The sequence below is a fragment of the Schistocerca americana genome, chromosome 1 (genome assembly GCF_021461395.2).
Source record: "Schistocerca americana isolate TAMUIC-IGC-003095 chromosome 1, iqSchAmer2.1, whole genome shotgun sequence".
In the NCBI taxonomy this organism is placed as follows: Eukaryota; Metazoa; Arthropoda; class Insecta; order Orthoptera; family Acrididae; genus Schistocerca; species Schistocerca americana.
Genome location: NC_060119.1, coordinates 381,747,233 through 381,769,865, shown reverse-complemented (window position 1 = coordinate 381,769,865; position 22,633 = coordinate 381,747,233). Strand labels below are relative to the sequence as shown.

Genomic DNA, 22,633 nt, shown 5'->3' with positions numbered 1-22,633 from the left:
GCCATTCTGATAATACAGCTTCACTAAAAGCGCCTTTTCAGATAATGCCAACATGCTGCGACTGCTGGTGCATCTGATTCTCTCTCTCATTACAGCTCCTTTTATACACGATTGTCATGCGCAGTCACTGACGTTTTGCTGTCCAGCGCCATCTGTCGGACATTTTTGGACTTTGTTTTTTTTTTTTGGTTTTAATAAAACCCCATGTCATTCCAGACGTGTGTCAAATTTTACCTCTCTATCTACATTATTCCATGGTTTATTAAGTTTTCAAATTTATACTGACTTTTTGATCACTCGGTATGTTCATTCGTTTAATTCCTGGTTTAAGTAATTTACATTATTTCATTGCTGTAGTTCCCACTGTTATCCATTAATATCAGAATGGCAACAATTACTTCATTATTTAATACCTTCAACATGTTCGCTGTGGCCGACACTTATAAATGTCGACATGAGCGACTAACCCTGTGCTTTTAAGTGCCAGCCGCTGTGAATGTGCAAAACAAGAAAACTTTTGCAATTTATCTGAAAATGATAATTTAGATTCCTTTTTCGGGTGTTTATTTTGAAATATTAAAACTGATGAGAGTTTCTAGGCCTCTAATTTTGAAATATGGATGACATCATGCCAGCAGTGCAACAAAAAGTGCACCATACAAGATATGTTCAATGCAATCTCTCCTCTCCACAAATTTGCACCTCAGATATGTTGGGATCACAGGAAACTGCACCAAATATGTCAATATAATACTACAGTTCGTTTTCCATGTATCTGAGCAAAACCAGTTTTTGTCTGCCCAAGTTGACCTCATTTATGCACTGCATCCTTCCCTTTAACTTTTACAATGTAATTCGTATGGAAAGTTTTCTGAGTAAATTACCTATTCTATACTTACAGCTAACGCTTGTGTAATCCAGTGTGCCATTCAGATGAGTTTATTTGTGTGTCAATACAATCATCAGGTTCCTGAAATATATTCCCACATTAACTGTTAAGTATCCATTCTCAGTTTGCAAAATATATTATACTCTGTCAGTGCCATTTCAATGCAAACATTTTAAATCATACTGAGCAATATACTGATAACACAGTTCCAGCATACCTCAGATATTTAATTTTAGTTCCTTCAATCAAGGAGAACTAGGGACCAAGTCTTGCACTGCCCTGTTGTGTATTAACCGTTGTCTGGCATGAAGGTGCTGGTAGTCATGGTAGAGGTCTCTTAACAACCAGACATCAGCAAAAATATTTACTTGTATCTGATGTTCCTTACCACTTCCAGACGATTTTTGTGTCTTCTGTATTTTTATTTCAATGTCTTACAAAACCAAACAATTAAATGACTAGGTAGTTGTTCATGAATTTTGTTATAGATACATATTTAAGATAATAAATTTAACTGTGTAAAGGATAATCACTCGAACAGTAATTAGCATTCTAGCTGTATCTTTTCAGCCAAGACTTTTATAGATGCATATACTTCATGCTCAAAGTCCCTAAGTGCCTGCTTCATTGACTACCATGCTGCTGCCACCAGCGACAGCAAAACAGCACGCTTAATGCTCTATGCCTGAGCTGGTGGTGAAACTTCCATCACTAACCATATCAGTAAACAACTGTTAAATATAGACTAAACTACAGCCAAGAAAGGCAACAAGATAAACTCTCAGGCAATACTATAATCTAAAATCGTAAAATTATAACAAAAAAGGCAATTTCCAATTATGTGTACCAAGCAAATTATGCTTTGAGTCAGTAATTTCTATTGCCACAACTGACTCGTAAACATGCATGCTGAAGGACTGGTGAATATTCTTACTTTACCTGTGAAAAGCGGCAAAGCCATTAGAGACAGCTATGCACAAAGTCCAATTTATTTTGGAATTATCAACTCAACATTTCAGTTAAAATTTTGTCAACTATAGGCAATACGATAAACGAATCAAAAGAAACAAACTCTGAATTTAATTTCTTTATTAACAACACTCGGATTTCCACATCACCATAGAGGTACCAAGCTTGAGAAATTACTCGTTTGTCTTACATGGCGAGTTTTCCAGTAGGCCTATAAACCATAAAACACACAAAAAGCTGCTTCTCACAGTCGTCTCTTCTTTGGACTTCCACTTCAGAAACACTGAAACATTAATTACAAAAATAGAATACACCACTCACAAATCCGGATTCTCTCACTGCTATTCATAACTATAATGTAAACAATACTGACTATGGTCACAGATGTAATTTTGAACATTCAAAAGTTTTCAAGTGTGCAGGAACCAGTGATCTCTATACTATTAGTATGGAGATGACGGGCAGGAACATGTTACTGAAACCTAATATTTGAGCGGTACTGAAGTTAAAATACAGTTACTACACAATTTCTGACCAACAAAAGGTTACGATGATTGCAACTTAAATACTGAAGCCATTTCTTATGAGAATACGCCGTAAACACAAATAACCCACATAGACGCACTGAAAGAAAATTCATCCTACACTGTGTGGTATTGCTGTTTGGCAATGCTAATTTTCGTTTCGTTTTTCGGGCATACTTCCTGTTGCCAGATGGCAACACCAAGCATATTGTATACATGGGAGTCTATTCTAACAGGCGTCTAAAGCTAGTGAAATGAGGGATGCTCAATTTCTAAGGATTTAGTTGATCGTTTCCTCCACACATGGCAGCACGGTCTTGAATTGAGGAGAAATGCAACAAACAGCGCTCCAGTGAATTTTACTCACTGTTACTCATTAAATTGCGTAATGTAATTATAAACTGACATAACTTCTGTCAAGTAAAAAAATTTTATCATGTTACAGAGATCTGATAGTAGTAGAAAACAAGTTAAACACTAATTTTTCCTTAAAAGTAAGCTTCTGTGTAAAGGAAATTACGTGTTGCCGTTTGGCAACACTATGCATTCAGTCATAGCCTTGTCGAGTACTTGCTTAGAAGGCTTCCCAGCAGCACTTACGAAGTTTCTGCAATTTCAGTGAATTGATCCTCTTTCTTTTATAAGATTAGGTATCATGAATCCTGAAAAAGTTTATTTTGTGGATGACGATGGACGATTAAAGGAGTTGACAGGAGAAAGTTGGTTTTCAATACCAGTTCTGAGTGAAAGTGAAGCTGACAGTGGTGATGAAGATGAAATATGTGACACCAGCAATAAATTCGTGAAATCACACAGTGAAACTGTTAACCTTATTGAATCTAATGCGACTTCAAATGATTCTGATTGTGCTGGGCAGTCAATCAATGCAGACACCTCGGTAGTTGCAGCTGGAACTACATCTGCAATTACGAGAGACAGTTCTGCTGCAATATCTGCGCAAGGTAAGAACAATACATCACAGATGAAGAAATGCGAGATGTGTTGTGGAAGGAAGGAGAGATGAAGTATGTAGAGCAACCTTTTCTTGGAAAAGAAGCTTTACTATATGAGCTATTAGCAAAGGAAACTCCATATGACTTCTTTTCGTATTTTTTTCAATGAAAATATTTAGGAGTTGATTTCAGGCGAATCTACGCTTTATAGTACCCAGATGAATTTGTCGAAGCCCAGCAATGTTACTGTAGAAGATATTCTAAAGTTTTTAGATGTTTGTATCCACTCTTCTGTTATAACACTGAAGAATGTGAGGATGTGTTGGAATAACGTTGTGGGCGGGCCCATCAGTTGTACAGGATAATATTACTGTCAATAAATTTGAGCAAGTGAGGCGCTTCTTACACTTTCAAGACAATTTAACAAATACTAATGGAGTAGACAAGCTCCAAAAGATAAGACCTATTTTTATGCACCTGAATGAAAAACTTGATTCAGTTCCAATGGAGGAGTGATTAACTGTAGATGTGTGCTACCAAAGCCAGGCACCATCTCAAAATGTACGTGCCAGATAACCCCCATAAATGTGACTATAAACTGTTTTTACTTTTTGGTGTATCTGGGTATGCTTACAAAATGGAGATGTGTACAGGACATGAACATGAATGGGACAAGAATGATGCAGAGTCAGATCTTGGTGCCAGCAGCAATGTGGTTGCTAGATTATGCTGGAATGTACCAGAGAATGTAAATGACAAAATTTACTTTGATAATTATTACACATCAATACCGCTAATGCATTATTTGAAGGGAAGAGGCATTTTATCTCTAGGAACTGTTAGCAGAAATAGAGTTCACAATAAGAAATTCCCAGACGACAAGTCCCTGTGTAAAGAGGAAAGGGGTAAAATACTTGAATTTATTGGAAATTATGAAGGAACAGAGATCTCAAATGTAGTCTGGCAGGACAACAAGACAGTCATGTTGTTATCCACATCTGTAGGAAGTGACCCTGTAAGCAATGTAAAGAGATATGACAGAAGTAGGAAGGAACATATTTTTGTATCTTCTCTAAAAATTGTTCAAATTTATAACAAGCATATGGGAGAAGTGGATCTTCTAAAAAGTCTCATTGGCAGATATAGAATCATAATCCGGAGTAAGAAGTGGTACTTTCGAATATTTTACCATCTTGTTGATGTAGCCACAGTCAACAGCTGGATTTTGTACTGCAGAGTTAACAGCATCCGCAACCCAGTGTCTGAAGCTAAGGAGCTTCAATTAGCAAATTTCAGGATTGAACTGGCTGAAACTTTGCTCAAAATTGCTTTCAGTTCTACACCAAAGAGAGGAAGGCCAAGTTTTGTAGAGAAACCACAAGCAAAGAAGAAGAAGACAACTTCACGCCATCCCACTAAAAATGTCAGATTCTATCAGGTGGGACACTGGCCTGTTTATTTAGATAAAAAATACAGGTGCAAAAATGAAAATTGCAAAGGTTATACCATTATTAAATGCGAAAAATGTAACGTGGAGCTGTGTCTTAAGGGAAGAAAGGTAACTGTTTCACTAAATATCATGTACTGTGATTTTAATGTTTTCACATTTATTTCACAGAACTATCCTGCTTTAAATGCCACTGCAATAATATGAAATTTAAATTCAAAATCAAATATCTCATAAAATGTTTGTTCCATAAAATGTATTTATTACTTAATTTACCTGTTTGATTTGCTGTTGTAAAAGTTTTGGTAACTGGAGAGTGTGTTATGTCTAAATGCATGGTGTTGCCAAATGGCAACAAGTAATAAATAATCACTTTCACATTGTTAAATGAGTTATATAATTTTTTCAATATTTTGCCCCTTCATTGGTAAACATTTTCTACCATATATATATTTTGGCACTAAAAAAATTCATGCAGTGTAGGGTTAGCAATGTAACTTAAGTCTACTTTCCACAACGACATTGGGTTGCGCCACTTGTTACGTGGAATGTGTTGCACGCAAGTGGTTTCATATATGATGCGGCAATACCAGTATACACTTCAGTTTCGTCGTTTTGTGGGTCCCTGAGTTGTGTCTGAAATGAAAGTTTTGTCAGCTGCACGTCGCACGAGATTTGATGGAGTTAAAGCTTGTTGCATGGAATCGCTGCATAAGAAAAAAATAGGAAGCGTATTTCGATTCGTAGCTGGATGGAGAAAAGATGTCAGCTCGGTTGCTCAGCATCCTTTCTGAAATAATTTATAACGGAAGATCCAAGAAGTTCTTTTATCTTAGAATGTCACCAGGACTGCTCACGTTTCTTCTAAATAGAATTAATTATGCAATAAGGAATAAAGGTACTGTAATGCATGAAGCACTGTCGTCAAAGCTGAAATTCCATATCATATTGCGTGCATTAAGCCCAGTTTACACGACGACACTAGGTTGCAGGCAACTGCGCTAACGGCCACTGCACATGCGCGCCGCGCATTAGCGCAACTCGTCGGTGAAACTAAACACATTCGGCGTGTTCCGACTATGGTGACACTAGTTGCATGAGTTTTGAGGTTATGTGTGATCACAGAGTGTAGACAAACTGAAATATGAAGTGGAGAACGGAGAATAATGTTCGCTTTTTGGAGGTCTATCCTTTGCATACGTGTTTGTGGGATTTCACTGATGCTGATAACAAAAATAGGCAACATATTGCTGCTCCTGAAACCATCACGTGCGATCAGAACACAGATAGTTTGACAATATCTGAGCTGCAGGGCAAAATTTATTGAATTACGAGCACACATATGTAATTCTAGCTTGTCTATAAGACTAAAATCCCATCGTTCGAGTTGGCCGACTCTCTTTATTTTTTTAAGGGATATTGTTGACAGGAGGGAAGGCTACAGAAATCAAGAAGCTGCATTCTTTATTAATATTCATCTATTTAAAACGTTGCAGCAGTGCTCCCCATTCACATATGTTTGAATTTTGAAATATTGCCACTGACCAAATCTATCTTCAAGAGAGTAGTTTGCAAGCCATTCTCTTCTTATTGTGGCCTGCTACGAATAGTTATTGCTGTCAATGTTAATAATTATTACTGTTGATGTTAATACTTATTGGTGTTAATGAAAAAGCGTCGTCAGCAACTAAACTCACATCTTATAGCATGCGATTGTTCTCGATTGTAATGCATGCAATGTGATATGTAATTTCAGTTCTGGTGGCAGTGGTTCATGCATTAGAGTTTCTTTATTCCTTATTGCATAATTAACTCTATTTAGAAGAAATGTGAACAGTTTTGGTGACATTCTAAGATAATTAAAAGAACTTCTTGGGCCTTCCATTATAAATTATTTCAGCAAGGATGCTGAGCATCCGAACTGACGTCTTTTCTTCATCCAGTCACAAATCGAAACACGTTTCTTATTTTTTTCTTATGCAGAGATTCAATGCAACGAGCTTTAATTCCATCTCAACTCATGCGATGTGCAGCTGCCAAAACTTTCATTTCAGACACGTCTAAGTAACCCACAAAACGACGAAACTGAAGCGTATGCTGGTTTCACCGTGTCTACAGTCAAATATGAAACCATTTGTGTGCAACTGATTCCACGCAACGAGTGGCTCAACCCAATGTCGTCGAGTAAACTAGGCTTTACAATCGAGAACACTTGGCATGCTATAAGGTGCAGTTTAAGTTGGTGATGATACTTTTTCATTAAAACCAACAATTATTAACATTAACAGTAATAATTATTAAGCAGGCCGCATTAGGAAGAGAATGGTTTGCAATGTACTCTCTTGACGATAGATCTGAACAGTGGCAACAATTCAAAAATCTAACATATGTGAATGGGGAGCACTGCAGCGAAGTTTTAAATAGATGAATATTGAATAAAGAATGCAGCTTCTTGAATTTGTATAGCCTTCCCTCCTATCAATAATATTGCTTAATAAAGAGTTGGGCAAATCGAACGATGGGGTTTCAGTCTTGTAGATGAAAGCATTGACACAGCTACAATTACACTGCCTGTATTTTTCTTAATTCAGTTGTATATGAGCTCCTAACTCAACGAATTTTGCCCTGCACCCAGATATTGTCAAACCATCTATGTTATGATAGCACATGGCGGTCTCAGCGGCAGCAATATATTACTTATTTTTGAAATCAGCATCACTCAAATCCCACAAACACCTATGCAAAGCCTAGCTATCCAAAAAGCGAACATTATTCTCAGTTCCCCACTTCATATTTCAGTTTGTCTACACTCTACGAACACACATAACCTCAAAAACTCATGCAACTAGTGTCGCCAAAGTTGGAACTCGCCGAAAGCTTTTAATTTCACCAATGAGTTGCACAAACGTGTGGCACGAATGGGCAGTTGCCTGCAACCTAGTGTTTTCATGTAAACTAGGCTTTAGTGTAGGGACAAAGAACAAAATTCTGTAGATTTACCAGACACTTTAGTTTTCTTTTGTTCATAGTCTTGGTAAATTTGAGAACACATGCTGTAAAAGCACATGGTTACAGAGAAGAAAGGAAAGTTTATATTCCAGACAATGGATGGTAAGTAACTGCATATAATAATACTTCGGAGAGTACAAATTGAGTTGATGTGAAAGCTTAAGTCAGCCACGGCCATTCAGGTCTACTATTTAGCGTAAGAGGTGGCAAAAAATTACGTATCTGACAGAAATAACCAGTTACTGGGAAGTAAGAGTTTCTGTGATAATCTCTCATCATACTACGCTTTTGCGTCAAGTCCTCAGAGATCTGGTTACGAACGAGAGAGGGATAGACCATTTGGAAGCCGTTCTACAGGTCAAGGGAATAACTGTGAGACTGCACACCATCTGTTGATAAGAACTGTGTACTATTTCGTGCGCCTTCGTTACTTTTAGCACAAGCAATTAATAAAAGTTAATGTCAGAGTGGTGGCTGATAGGAGCTGCAATACAGGCATTAACAAGTATGGTCGTTCCTTTGTGCCACCGCCTTATATGTCAGTTTAGGTTGGACGGGTAGCACAAAGAGAGTTACCATAAGCAATTCTAGCGACTATGGAAATAACTGCCAGAAATCCGTATTTTTCTCTGGCAGTTATCGTTATTGGCTCACAGTTCTAGCTCTCTGGTGGTTATCAGGTAACCTGAAAGTTAGTAATGGAATAACTGTGTGTCTGTGTTCCTGACTCGGCGACTCCAGTTAATGGTAGTAGACCCCGAACAAATATTTTCATACTGATTCGGCAATAGCCGCTGGCCATCGCGAATCACAAATAACATGTCAGAAAGTATAAAATAAAACATTTTAATATAATAATTATTATCCTCATCATTTGTCAGTAGATTGTCAACATATGTGAACATATTACAGTAACTGCTAATATTTAAAGAATTGATACACTGTCAGAATGAAACATAGTTATGCACTTTTAATAAATTCGTGGTACACACAGTACCTGATCTTGACTGTTGAGGTGAAGTAATGTCAAAACTGAAATATAGCAGAATTTTTACTTAAGCTGGTCTAATATTCTCTGTTAAGATCTTTATCTACAGAGTAGGAGGAGGGATCAATGGAAGTGTCCGATTCCACCCGTATGTCTGTGTGTTATATTGGGTTTACTTGAGCCTTGGTGTTGGATGTGTGGAGTAGTTGGCGGCAGTTTTTGTAATTCGAAACGTAAGATTTGGAAGTTTTTTCAATGAATTATTAAGTTTTTTTTGTTCATATGTTTGACGTTTTCGTTAGGTGTTATTGGTTTGTTGTTTGTAGTGTGGTAAGACGTTTAATGTGTGTGTGTATGTGGGGAACGGGGGAGGGGGTTTGGGTTGGCTGACCTAGTTTGCAGCGCCGGAATTTCTTGGTGGTAAGAAACCTTTTTTTTTCTAGTTGGGATGTTTTGTGTATTTATGGAGTATTGAATGTCTTTTAATTTATGTAGAGATTTTTGATTTGTGGGTTTTTGAGGTTGTGGTTTTATTTTTTGCAGTTGTAGGTGTTGATTTTTTGGCATCAATAGTTGTGGTGGACCTATATAGGTCACAGGAAATGACTGATTCCCATTTTCGTAGTTTTAGGTTTTGGTGTTTTGGTATTGTCATCTGTGGTTGACCTATATAGGACAAGGGAAATGTCTGATTCCAATTTTCGTAGTTTTAGTTGTAAGTATTGGTGTTTTGGTATATCACCTAAGGTTGACCTGTATAGCTCAAGGGAAGTGTCAGATTCCTGCAGATTTTGTTGGTATAGCGGAATGTTGTAATTTTTTTTTTTTGTTCATCATTTTGTGTTTTGGGATCGTGGTGGTTTTTTTTTTACTATTATATTTAGCTCATCCTCACCCTAAAACCCCAAACTTCCCGCAGTTGTCCCGTTAGTTTGTGTTTTTGGAGGGAGATGTTATTGTCTTATTTGTATCTATCTTCCTGTTTGTTGCTGTGTGTATGTAGGGACGTCATAGGAGACACTTAGAATAGCCATTTCCGCCATATTTATGACTTCATGGGTCACAGCAGATAGGTGGAATCGCACACTTCTGTATCAAAAAGTCTTTCAAACTCTCTGTAAACCTTGCTATATCTAAAACCAAGTTTTTAATGGTTGCTGACTTGCTGGCAGTTTATTGAAAATGCGTGTTCCTGAATATTGGATCCCTTTTTGGCCCAAGGTAAGTGATTTTTAGTCTTTATGTAGATTGCTGTTCATATTTCTAATACTGATATTATGTATTGAGCTATACTTGCAACAAATTTTATTAAGGAATAAATATACTAGGAAGCAGTGGTTTGAATACGACGTTCCTCAAACAGGTTCCTACATGATGTTCTTGAATTTACACCAAAAACGATTTTTATTACACACTTTTACATACTAAAAACTTTTGTTCCATTTTTGGTGTGCCCTTCCCAACTGAATTTATCATCGAGTTTAGTCCCAAAAATGTCACACTGTCAACCTCTTCGATCTGCATGGTTTCATATGCTATACACATGCTGTAGCTGGAGAAATCGAGCAGTTTTTCACATCTCATATACAACTTGGATTAGCGTACTCACACTTCCCCCAATAGGACTATCTTATACAGGATAGGAGTAAACGAATCTGTCACATTACGTATATTTTTTCTGTTGTATTACAAGGCTGTAGACTTATTCTATTAAGTGAACAGCACAAGAAATTAAGCTTCGAATTTAGTCTACAGTATTCAGTTTACATATTACTTCATACTTAATAACGCACGTTGTTAACACTTAATTTTAACAGTGGCAAAGTTCCGTGTACTTTCTGTTGCAGCTGCGAAGATAATATTTCTAATAGTGGCCTAGCTACACTTTTACAGTTTAAAATACGTGTGATGCCACCCAAAATATTATATGATCATGAATTTTCTGTTGAATTTTATAAACAATTTCCCCTCAAACTTTGTATATTGCTCTTTACGGGCTTAATTACTAATGAATCTTAACATATGACTACGGCACTCGATCCGCTATGACGAAACGTTTTTAATGAGTGCCCGCTCATCCTTGTAAGTCGGTATTTACTATTTTTATTAATCTTTCAGTATTCGTGATATTAACCGATTTTGAGGTTACTGTAACTTTTGCGTCTCGTGACTTGAAATAAAGATCGATCTTTCAGAAGGTGCATATTACTGACCACAATCCACTGCCGCATCGCTCTTGACCGTAAGCTACATAGTTTTCGCGTAATGCGCGAAAAACCAAACAACGCCTCAAGCTGCAGGCCACGTGGTTGCCTAACCGGGGAGAACGACCGTTGCCAATCACGCGCGGGCGCGGCACGCGCTTTCGCGAATCGCGCGCTGTGTAGCGCGCTCGCTCTCCACAAAGCAATCCTTGCATACTAGAAACATCCATCTAGTAACGGAGGTTTGTACCGTCACAGGGCGCACAGAATACTCTTTATCTTCATCCTTTGACCATATTTATTCATGGAGGACACGAGGGAACCAATAACCAGTATGGACAAAGCTCCTAGCTACACTTTTACAGAAGGGTAGGGAGGAAGGAGTGCAGATCAAGACAGTAAGGGCCAGGGTAGGAGAGGACAGAATTTCATGGGGCTGGGCTTGTCTGCTCTGTTCCCAAAGAAGTTTTCATAATTTTTCGTACATCAGTTTCCTTTCAAAAACTAATCCTTGCAATATAATTTGTACGAAATAATTTTGTCATCTTAGATACTAGAATAGTAATAAGAAGCTCTTTTGCATTAATGATTGTCCTTCTTAATCCATCATTTATGGGCAATGGAAAACTTTTGGTGAGTGTGGAAATACCTCTTGAAATTGTGATGATAATTCATTTATGCATGTTTTATATTAAAGCTGTCAGTACTATATACAGGAGACTGCCATAAGCTAGGATTTATGGTTGCAGATTTTTTTCACTGTACGTCTAACTGGTTCTAAATTTCAAAAACACTGAACAACTAAGGTCTTTCTTAGCTCTTTCAGTTAAATAATGTACATTAAAAACTTCCCACAAGATTACTTCTCTTTTAGTAGTAGGTGAATCAGGTACGTTTTTTAACCATGCAAGTACTGTATAAATATATGGGTGATTCATAAACTGCCAGCTCTTACCAGTAATCACCGATTTTAACCTGTGTAGAGGCCTTAAGTTGTCAGTGTGCCTACATTTGTTAATTTTTTGTACATCTATACATCTTTGCACAGAATAATTGCACATTTGTTCTACAATAATGGGCTATATGATTGTGTCCATGTATCATCCTGTGGTGTATTATAAGAAGCACAGCAAATTATTGTGGTCTGAACACTCCATTGTGTAGCTCAAGCACCCAATGAATAGGTTTGTGTTCTGCTTTTCAGCAAGAGGATGGCCCAGATCAAATACTGGACACATTTTTAAAGGAGATTTTCCATTATAACAACTTCAATAAGAAACACTTTTTAATTTCTTGAGTGCATTGTCTCCCAGCAGCCACAGCATAACCACATGCCTGACAACGTGTAGCCACTGGAGGCCTAGCATCTAGCACTGTGGGCCTGGGAGTCAAATATGCCAGTCAGTGAGTTAAAACATAACAAACTTCAGTTTCCAGCCAGTTGCAAATGTGTTACATCGTTTAAAAAATTTAATATATCTTCAGTTTGAGAAATTCTGTACAGTAATTACCTTATCAGTACAGAGAGAAGTAGTTCTAAGTTCTAGGGGACGGGTGACCTCAGAAGTTAAGTCCCATAGTGCTCAGAGCCATTTGAACCATTTTTTAAAATTAGAAGTAAAGCCTCCACAGTCGTTAATTGTGATTGGATGAGAGTATTTTAATAAATAAAATGCAGAAATAATCCTTAAAATGTGATCTGTAATTACTAATATTCACTTTTCCACGTAATCACCAGCCAACTGGATACATTTCTGCCAACAATGAACAAGTTTTCTGGAGCCACCACAGAAGAAGTCGGCACTTCATTATCAGGAACCGATGGAAGTCAGACGATTCTAAATCTTGACTGTATGGAGGATGCCGTACAGTGGTGAGATTCAGTCTCTGAAGTTCTGCTGTGGTGGCACGTGAAGTGTGTGGTTTGACATTGTCATGCTGCAGGAAAACATTTCCCTTTTCCGTTCAGGCCCTTGTTAGCCATCATTTCAGAGTTTGCAGCATTGTGATATAACGCTCTGAGTTTATCATTGCTCCACAATCAAAGAAATCACCATGGATAACACAATCTGCATCCCAGAGCACTGTGGCTATGATTTTTTCAGCTGAGGGCTGCTTCTCGAATTTCTTTTTCTGGGGCGAGTCTTTGTGTCAATTTTCCAAAGACTGACGTTTTGTCTCCGCGTTGTAATGGTGTACCCACATTTCGTCTCGTCACAATTGAATGGAGAAAGGTGTCATCTTCATTCTCATAATGCATGAGGAGTTCCTGGCAAATTTCAAGTCCGTGTGCTTTCAGTCCAGGAGTCAGCATCCGGGGTATCCATCATGCTCAGATCTTCTGATAGCCAAGCAAAGCAATAATGTGACCCACACGTTCTTGTGAAACGCTGATTGTGCTTGCAATTTCTCTCTGAGAATCAAGCTGTCAACATTTTGCTTGTGAAACTCTGTGATTGCTGTCACAGGACGTCCAACTCTGTCATGCAGGTCAGAAGTTCCTACCTCAACATCTTTAAACTTACCATAAACTGCTTTCATTCTCTAATGAATCTTCTTTGGGGTGACACATTCTGCTGTCAAGAGTCAATGACTGCACGTTGCTTAAATCGCATTGACCAACCATCTGCACAGGGTTTCATACCGTACACCGTCACAACACAACTGTTCAATACTAAGGCTTCCTGCCAACTGGAGCAGTAGAGAAGAGGGTACGAAACAAGCCAGTACCTGCTGCATACCAACGCTGAAAACTGTTGAAGAGTTGTGAAGGTAGAGGCATTACTTTTCAGTCAATCCTTGTACAAGACAGACCACGTGATTTGTTGTAAAAACTGGCAAATTGGATCCAAGAGATTGTGAATTACAAAAGTAAAATAGCTAAATTTTAGAACCATTATTTTTTTGTTGTAACAGTGATACTCAGGACAATTTATTTACAACTTGAAACATACCTCCTATTATAGACTTACAACAACCATAAATTATTTGACAGAATAATAGCAATGTTTGCTGAGCTACCAACATTTCCAATAAGTTCAATATTAGAAGCCCTAAGTTATTCTCCCCAGAAAACTCCATACTGGATTACTGTCTACCTGGTACCCATATGGTGGTACCAAGGAAGAATGGTAAGGTGGGCAAGAGTCTCCAGAAATACAGAAGGAAAGGGCAAATGACAATCAGGAGAGAAATACTAGTTGTAGAAATCCCCCTGTAGTAGACTCCTTACTAGGTGTATATGCCATTTTTAAAATTTCTAATCCTCTTGGGAAGTAAACAAATCTAAAAGCTGTAAATTTGTTAGGTTACCTACATTACTTAGGCGCCACAAACAAACGACTTTACTTTCATATCTGTGGATTCCAGTGGTTAATTGCAAAAGATTACGAAAAATATTCATAATTAATTATTGATAAAACAATGTGCTATTATCTATAACAGGAAATACATTCAGTTTAGTTTTCATTAAAAAAAAAAGAAAAGAATTACACAATGAAATTTATTTACATGTTCTCGCGTCCGTCGGCCGTCGTAATTTAATATATATATTATTATTGTCATTATTATTTTTTGATTGTTGCCGACTTACGTGGTGGGCCTTAATAAAAATGATATTTAAGTTGAACAATGTAATAAACTTTTTATATTAATTTCCTCGGCTAGTCAGTTCACTTTAAAGCAAGAAATCTTTGGTTATTAATTAAAATTGCGGCCCACACACGCGCGAGAGTATTTTTCTTACCTCCGTTAACCATTGTATTGTAGTCAGAGTCCTGGCTCTGGATCTCGGCTATGGTACTGAAAATAAGAATCTTAAAGCTAAGTATTTTCTGCAACGTCGTGCGGCTGTGGAGAAAAATTAATATTATGCTAATAGCGGGCGAGTTTTCCGCTTCCGCAAATTTTTCATGAGTTAAATTCGCCACGTAATGGCGTCGTTGGCTGCATCGGCCGCTGCGATTGTTGAGCTGTAATTTACTTGAATGCAGGTTAATTCAAGGAAGGCGGACATGAAATCGGGATCACCTCTTACAAATTAAAAGTGCACAATAATATTAAATCGGTATATTATATGCTTAACTCATACAAATATGCTTACATTTGTCAGCACACGCAAGATGTCCCCCTAGACACATTCAAGACAAAAGAAGAAGTGAAGTCGACTAAAAAATTAACAAAAGAGCATATCTTGTCGTCTCTTTAGATCATTCTGTCATAAATTATTTCTTTGCAATCTAAACCTACGCAAAGAAATTATTATTTTACGGCTACATGATAAAAAATTTGGCACTGGGGACGCTATATTGCCCCCCGCAATGTTTATGTCATAAAAAATGTTCGTGTTTTTTGACATAAATATTTCCACTTCCATGTCCATAGTGTCCACACGAAGATTTTTCTTTCACAGTTTACATATGTCACATCGTATGTTGTAATTACTGAGGTGCGTTGCACACAAAGTGTAATACAGATGAAGTTCAAGGTATACAACCACGAGTTAGTCCGGAATATTTGAATTCCAAGGGGTGTCAACTGTTCGCTCCCCATTTGGCGCGGCCGTACGGAAACCTGGGGAAAACCTCGGCGGAGCGACAGACTAACTGCTTGGGTCACTTTCACTTAAACGTTTCTGGAATGTCATTGGAGTACAGGATGTGCATACAAATATTTTCGTTGCACTGTGCAAAAAATGAGGTCATTATAACAATTGATTGCGGTGTCATTGATGATCTACGCCGCGACGTTTAGCTCGCGACGGCGTCGGTTGGTGTGTTCGGTGCTCGGCGTTCGCGGCGGCTGCGGAGAGGGCAACGCCCGCCCGACGCCAGCGTGTATCTCGCCGTCGCGGAACGTCAGAATCAGCTGATCGGCTGCACCGCTGGCGATGCGCTTCTGTCTCGCCCGGGTGTGGCGGAGTGGGATAATATTCGCCCCCCGCTCTTGTTGGCAGGAGTCAGCTCTGCTACGCATCTCCGACGTAGTACATGAAACATACACACAACCAACGTAATATTTGTTTCCCGCTGCAGATGGTTACGCTAGTGGGCAAGAAGAATTTATTAGTGCGGCAGTTGTTGTTAAGTTTTCGCCAGTTTCCGAGTGTCAAGCTAGCATTGTCTTGCAGAATACATGACCTGGACCTTCTCCCGTGAATGAAGTTTTGATGCGCCACTGTTTCCATTACACGTCAGTTTTTGTCTTGATAAAATTATTTATGTTTTCGCCGCACTCGCAGGCACTGGTGAGTGTCCCAATACGAGCTTAGCACAAACATTCGCAGTTTCTGCGGTCGCTGTTTTGCAACAGTCCACGCATCGCATTCCAATCTCGCATTGTTGTACTCACTGAAATTACAGCCTGTCCCAAAAATATTGACTGTGGGTTCACTTCACGTTAACAGTTCACATTTATAAGCAAATTCACAGTTTTTCGTGCGTAATATTGGCGTTTGGCGTCTTTACCGCTGTTGAACGTTCAATACTAGCACTTCACTGTCCGTATCACAGTTTCCCCTTCACAGTTTTTCACACTGCTTAAAGTAACTGTTTCGATTAGTTCACAAACACTAATGTATTTCATTCAGTCTGAACTAGATTTTGGCTCGTGCTGGATTTTACCAGTCTCTCGCACTAATTGTCTCTTTTCATTTTCCATTTAGAGTCGTACTTGCCTTCAGATTTTTTGACTATACAATTGTATTTCCGTCTCATCTGAGGTAAGTCCCCATGTCATGTCTGCCCACTCATTGCGTACTTGCCCTCCAGAGCCAGGCTCGACTTTACAAAACTTTGCCTCTCGCATTATCGTACACATTTTATAATCTAGGCCTAGCGTGCAAGTTCCTAGATTAATGTTAGATTTGTGACTTTTGTTTGCACTACAAATTCGTGCAAATCTTTGCCTTAGCAGATGGCAATATATTTTAACAGTGCTTAGCGGTAGTCGCGTTTACTGATTTGCTTTGTACCTTGTCCACAAGACATGAGGTACCTTGGGTGATGTACACCCTGCACTCATATTGTTAAGTAAATTATGCTTGAGCATATTTCAAGATCAGTATAGACATAAATACATGAAACGACATATACACTATAATATTGAATTTCATAAGTTGCATTACTACTACAGTTCAAAAATATTCATGACACCCTAATGAAAAATTCTGTCATCATTACATGCTATTGAATTTTTTTTAAATATTTTTTAAAGCATTTTTCAACATGAAATTTTTAACATATTCTTAAACCTACGTTCATTTTTTTTCTTCGAAATGCAATTGTTTAAAAATACTATTATTCCTTAACATCTACAAAATTGAATCGCACTAATCTTGTGCGCCTCGTTGTCTTTAAATGTTACACTAAAATCTTAACATTTACACACAGAAAAAAAATACACTATAAACTTAACCTACTACACATAAATGTAAATGTTGCTCTACTGAGCGAACTTCTTTAAGTCTTTGTAAGTATTTTTTCTTATTTCCTTGGTAACTGCCTCCTTATTTGACCACGGAATGGTGTAGTTTGCATGACAGAAAGTATCGTGAGGTACCACTTCGATGTTATAGGTGTAGCCCTCGATAACACCGGGTTTTTCCGAAAACACATTCTCATAATCTGTAAGTAGCTGAGTCAATTCGTTTTGTTGTGCTTCAGTCAAATGTTCTGACTCCCTAACTTTCATGGCTATCAGTTTCCTTTTTTCCTCTCTGTCTTCAGTAATAAACTCTTTATAACATGCTTGTCTTGTACTTAAGTCAGAATATACATTTATTACCTGTATTCCTTCGAATCTCGACTGAAAGTTCCGGCAATATTTACCGTGCACTTCCCGTGTCCTCAATAATGGCAAAATTACACGTCTACCCTCATTCATAAGGCTTACTTCCCCGCACAAGAGGTCGATTTTTGCGTCCCTCTGGCGTAAAAATTCCATCCCCAGGACGCAAGCAACACCTAATCCCTTAACTACTAGGAACGAGCTTTTCATTGCTTCATTTCCTACCGTAAACTCGACTTGCACCTGGTGCTTTATGATATGAGATTGTGCACCTATTGCACCTGTTACACGACAATTCTTCACTGGCAATACTGGTATTCTATTATTTTGACTCAAGTACTTGTAAAAATTTGCACTCATGACATTGGTTGACGCACCGGTATCGACTGTTATCTGTATTGGTGCTCCGTACATATCTGCTTGCAATATAGCCTGCACAACACTTTTGTCGGTTCGGTTACACTTCTGCGGTACGTCTACAAGTTCCATTTCTATTTTTATTCTTTCATTGTATCTCAGCATACAAAGTTTATGGCTGTCATCCGTGAATGTGCCCTCACTACACCATCCCGCAGCCAACAACGGAGAGCGTATTGTGGCTGTCTTTAGTTTAACGGATGAGCATTAGTGGGTTGACAGTTGTCTGTCACTTCCACTAACCTCACATTGTGGTTCTGGTTGTTGTTGTTGCTACTGTTGGGTTGGCCGCCCTGCCTCCCCGATGGTGTATTTTGATATTGTGTATGGCTCTGGTTTTGTGGTGGTCGGTTGTAACTCCCTGACATATTCTGTGACGGACCTGGGTTGGCGTCCCATTGTGGCGCTGTGTTTTGTTGCCACTGTGGTGTCGGTTCATTACGACCACGGCACTGGTTTCGGTTGTTCCGCCATTGCAGATTGCCGTTACCATTATATCCATTACTCATGCGTCCATCATGATGTCTCTTTCGATTTTGACGATTATAACCGTTGCCGTTATAACCATTGCCATTGTTTGTGCCTCGATTCTGTTGCCGGTGCTCTTGCCTATTCCCGTTGTTACTACCGTTACTGTGGCTGCTGTTGTAATCGGCTTTTTGTTGATTACAGCCTGCATGGTTCCACTTGTTTTCGGTTTTCATATCTTCATCTACATCTACATCTACATTGATACTCCGCAAGCCACCCAACGGTGTGTGGCGGAGGGTACTTTACGTGCCACTGTCATTACCTCCCTTTCCTGTTCCAGTCGCGTATGGTTCGCGGGAAGAACGACTGTCTGAAAGCCTCCGTGCGCGCTCTAATCTCTCTAATTTTACATTCGTGATCTCCTCGGGAGGTATAAGTAGGGGAAAGCAATATATTCGATACCTCATCCAGAAACGCACCCTCTCGAAACCTGGCGAGCAAGCTACACCGCGATGCAGAGCGCCTCTCTTGCAGAGTCTGCCACTTGAGTTTATTAAACATCTCTGTAACACTATCACGGTTACCAAATAACCCTGTGACGAAGCGCGCCGCTCTTCTTTGGATCTTCTCTATCTCCTCCGTCAGACCGATCTGGTACGGATCCCACACTGATGAGCAATACTCAAGTATAGGTCGAACGAGTGTTTTGTAAGCCACCTCCTTTGTTGATGGACTACATTTTCTAAGCACTCTCCCAATGAATCTCAACCTGGTACACGCCTTACCAACAATTAATTTTATATGATCATTCCACTTCAAATCGTTCCGCACGCATACTCCCAGATATTTTACAGAAGTAACTGCTACCAGTGTTTGTTCCGCTATCATATAATCATACAATAAAGGATCCTTCTTTCTATGTATTTGCAATACATTACATTTGTCTATGTTAAGGGTCAGTTGCCACTCCCTGCACCAAGTGCCTATCCGCTGCAGATCTTCCTGCATTTCGCTACAATTTTCTAATGCTGCAACTTCTCTGTATACTACAGCATCATCCGCGAAAAGCCGCATGGAACTTCCGACACTATCTACTAGGTCATTTATATATATTGTGAAAAACAATGGTCCCATAACACTCCCCTGTGGCACACCAGAGGTTACTTTAACGTCTGTAGACGTCTCTCCATTGATAACAACATGCTGTGTTCTGTTTGCTAAAAACTCTTCAATCCAGCCACACAGCTGGTCTGATATTCCGTAGGCTCTTACTTTGTTTATCAGGCGACAGTGCAGAACTGTATCGGACGCCTTCCATAAGTCAAGAAAAATAGCATCTACCTGGGAGCCTGTATCTAATATTTTCTGGGTCTCATGAACAAATAAAGCGAGTTGGGTCTCACACGATCGCTGTTTCCGGAATCCATGTTGATTCCTAAATAGTAGATTCTGGGTTTCCAGAAATGACATGATACGCGAGCAAAAAACATGTTCTAAAATTCTACAAGAGATCGACGTCAGAGATATAGGTCTATAGTTTTGCGCATCAGCTCGATGACCCTTCTTGAAGACTGGGACTATCTGTGCTCTTTTCCAATCATTTGGAACCCTCCGTTCCTCTAGAGACTTGCGGTACACGGCTGTTAGAAGGGGGGCAAGTTCTTTCGCGTACTCTGTGTAGAATAAGTCAACAGAATCCACTATTTCCATGAATTGTTCTATATCGTATTCCGGCACATTGATGAAATATCTTTTAATTTCACTGGGCAACTTCATTTTTATTAATCTGATTATGTCACGATCGGACATTGGCTTGTCCCAGTACCTGGTTTTGTTTATATACTTTTCGAAATATTTGCGTAACGTTCCCATCTTAGGATTGTACATTTCTGGACTGTACAACTCCTTTCGTAGTCTTTCTTGGACGCTATCGGACCAGAATTTTTGCAAGAATGCACCTTCAAACTGTTGCATCGTTAGACATTTTTCGGACACGTCGGTGGCCCACAGTGCCGCGTCACCTTGAATAAAGGAGACCACGAACTGTATTCTTTGTCTTTCCGTCCATGTCCTGGGAAACACATTCCTGAAGCTCTTAATAAATACAACAGGGTGGACATTTCGTTTATCGCTATTGAAAGGTTGGAATGTCCTGTGTTTTGTTACATTGTCCTCTTTTTTGCACATCTGACTGCCAGTTTCTGTGACATTCATTACATCGTGATGTGCGCCGCACGGTATCGCATGTTGTTCGTGCTCATAATTCGCATTAGGTTGCGGTTGCGCACTGGCACCCTGCCCACCGTCAGCGTTATTACAGTAATCAGTACGCGGAGTCGGATTCATTATCTGTCTGCCACTGTTTACATTGCTTTCCAACGCAGACAGTCTCCGCGCGACCTCCTGTTGCCAATTTGGCAACTCCGCTGTCACACCGGACTTGATCTGTGCTAATTCGGCATGTAGTGCGGCAGCGCTAGCGTCAATATTTACACCCGCAGCCGCAGTCGCTTGTTCTACAGCTGTTTTTACATCGCTTTCAATCTTTGCAGATATCTCGCGATCCTTTATTTCTACCCATTCATTTAATTCTTTTTCTACTTTTTGAGCTTGCACTTCCAAATATGCGTCAATACTTTTCCGTGCATCTATCTCCACATTATCTACGCGGTTGGTTAGAGTCTGGACATTATCTTCAAGCCTAGCCTGCGATATCTGTAATTTTTGCATTTCGCCTGCTAAGCTTTGCACAAGATCGGGGATTTCTTTGCAAGCGTCCCGCATCTTGGCAAGTTCGCTTTGGATCCTATCTAGTTTCGCTTCATTGCGCTGCTCTTGCTCACGTAGCATCTGAGCCAGTTTTTCGTCTCTTTGTTTTTCCCTCTGTTCTGACATTCTTTCTTTTTCCCTTTCTTTCTGTTCTCTTTGTTGCTCTTGCTCATAGAGCATCTGAGCCAGTTTCTGATCTCTTTCCCTATCTCTTTCTTCTAACCTGCGCAGAAATTCTGCAAATGGGTCTGCAATCGGTGAGCATACTGGTGCCCCGCTTAATCTAGCACTCGATTGGCTCCCCTGCCCAGGCAGTGGAGTTGTTACTCTATTCCCATTCTGCTGTGGAGCGTCATTCACCGTCCACAGATCCTCGCCCCCCGCTCCGGAAATTATGTTATCCGAGGCGGTGGCTTGGGATTCGTTTACGTATTGCAAATGATCCTCACTTTCCATATTAACAGAATTTTGTTCTTCTGGTACGGATGCTTTAGCTTGTCCTATCTTACCCATAATAAGTACACTTTAAGCCACTGACGAATCTTTAACACTGATACACACACGATTAATTATCCCCTCCAAAAATAAACATATAAATAAACAAAACGAATAATTATCCCCTCCAAAAATAAACACATAAATACACAAAACACCGAAGGTATCTCATGTGCACATGGTTTCGATATTCCGCACAGAGCTACACAGGATGCTTGCACAATAGGCCTTACCTTACTTATTTTTCTTTCTCGCAATCCTTTTTCTTTTCTACACTTTTTCCTCTCCAGATCTCCTCAGGGTGTGGTTTTGTTGTTGTACATGTAAAAGAATTCATACAAGCATTAATATTTTACAACAATTAGCCACATACATAATTACATTCATTACAATAGAGTCAGATTTCGTAAATTTCGTATTTTCTTTAATCGGGCCCCACGTTGGGCGCCAATCTCGCGTCCGTCGGCCGTCGTAATTTAATATATATATTATTATTGTTATTATTATTTTTTGATTGTTGCCGACTTACGTGGTGGGCCTTAATAAAAATGATATTTAAGTTGAACAATGTAATAAATTTTTTACATTAATTTCCTCGGCTAGTCAGTTCACTTTAAAGCAAGAAATCTTTAGTTATTAATTAAAATTGCGGCCCACACACGCGCGAGAGTATTTTTCTTACCTCCGTTAACCATTGTATTTTCAAGGAGTG

At 39.1% G+C, this 22,633-nt stretch overlaps 2 protein-coding genes and 1 long non-coding RNA gene across 3 annotated transcripts; 1 reads left to right on the top strand and 2 right to left on the bottom strand.

Annotated features, from left to right (window-relative positions):
- Positions 1–1,963: 1,963 nt before the first annotated feature.
- On the bottom strand, positions 1,964–2,802 carry LOC124623193. The gene is made up of 2 exons (XR_006980680.1): positions 2,232–2,802; positions 1,964–2,141 (listed from the first exon to the last, which is right to left on the bottom strand). It is a non-coding gene; the product is annotated as an uncharacterized LOC124623193 (long non-coding RNA).
- Positions 2,803–3,861: 1,059 nt separating this feature from the next.
- On the top strand, positions 3,862–4,989 carry LOC124552696 (piggyBac transposable element-derived protein 2-like). The gene has a single exon (XM_047127066.1). The coding sequence runs from the start codon at positions 3,862–3,864 to the stop codon at positions 4,987–4,989; it is 1,128 nt and encodes a 375-aa protein (XP_046983022.1).
- Positions 4,990–12,240: 7,251 nt separating this feature from the next.
- On the bottom strand, positions 12,241–21,939 carry LOC124552609 (E3 ubiquitin-protein ligase BRE1A-like). The gene is made up of 4 exons (XM_047126965.1): positions 21,734–21,939; positions 20,875–21,649; positions 18,430–18,872; positions 12,241–12,364 (listed from the first exon to the last, which is right to left on the bottom strand). Exons 1-4 carry the CDS (start codon positions 21,937–21,939, stop codon positions 12,241–12,243), a joined length of 1,548 nt encoding a protein of 515 aa, XP_046982921.1.
- Positions 21,940–22,633: the final 694 nt, after the last annotated feature.

Coding starts and splice junctions, on each gene's coding strand:
- LOC124552696 (XM_047127066.1), top strand. CDS start 3,862: ATGTGTGCTACCAAAGCCAGGCACCATCTCAAAATGTACGTGCCAGAT.
- LOC124552609 (XM_047126965.1), bottom strand. CDS start 21,939: ATGGGTAAGATAGGACAAGCTAAAGCATCCGTACCAGAAGAACAAAAT. Junction 21,650..21,733: donor GTAACAACTCCACTGCCTGG/GCAGGGGAGCCA, acceptor ATTTCTGCGCAG/GTTAGAAGAAAGAGATAGGG. Junction 18,873..20,874: donor CGTGCGGCGCACATCACGAT/GTAATGAATGTC, acceptor ACCGAAAACAAG/TGGAACCATGCAGGCTGTAA.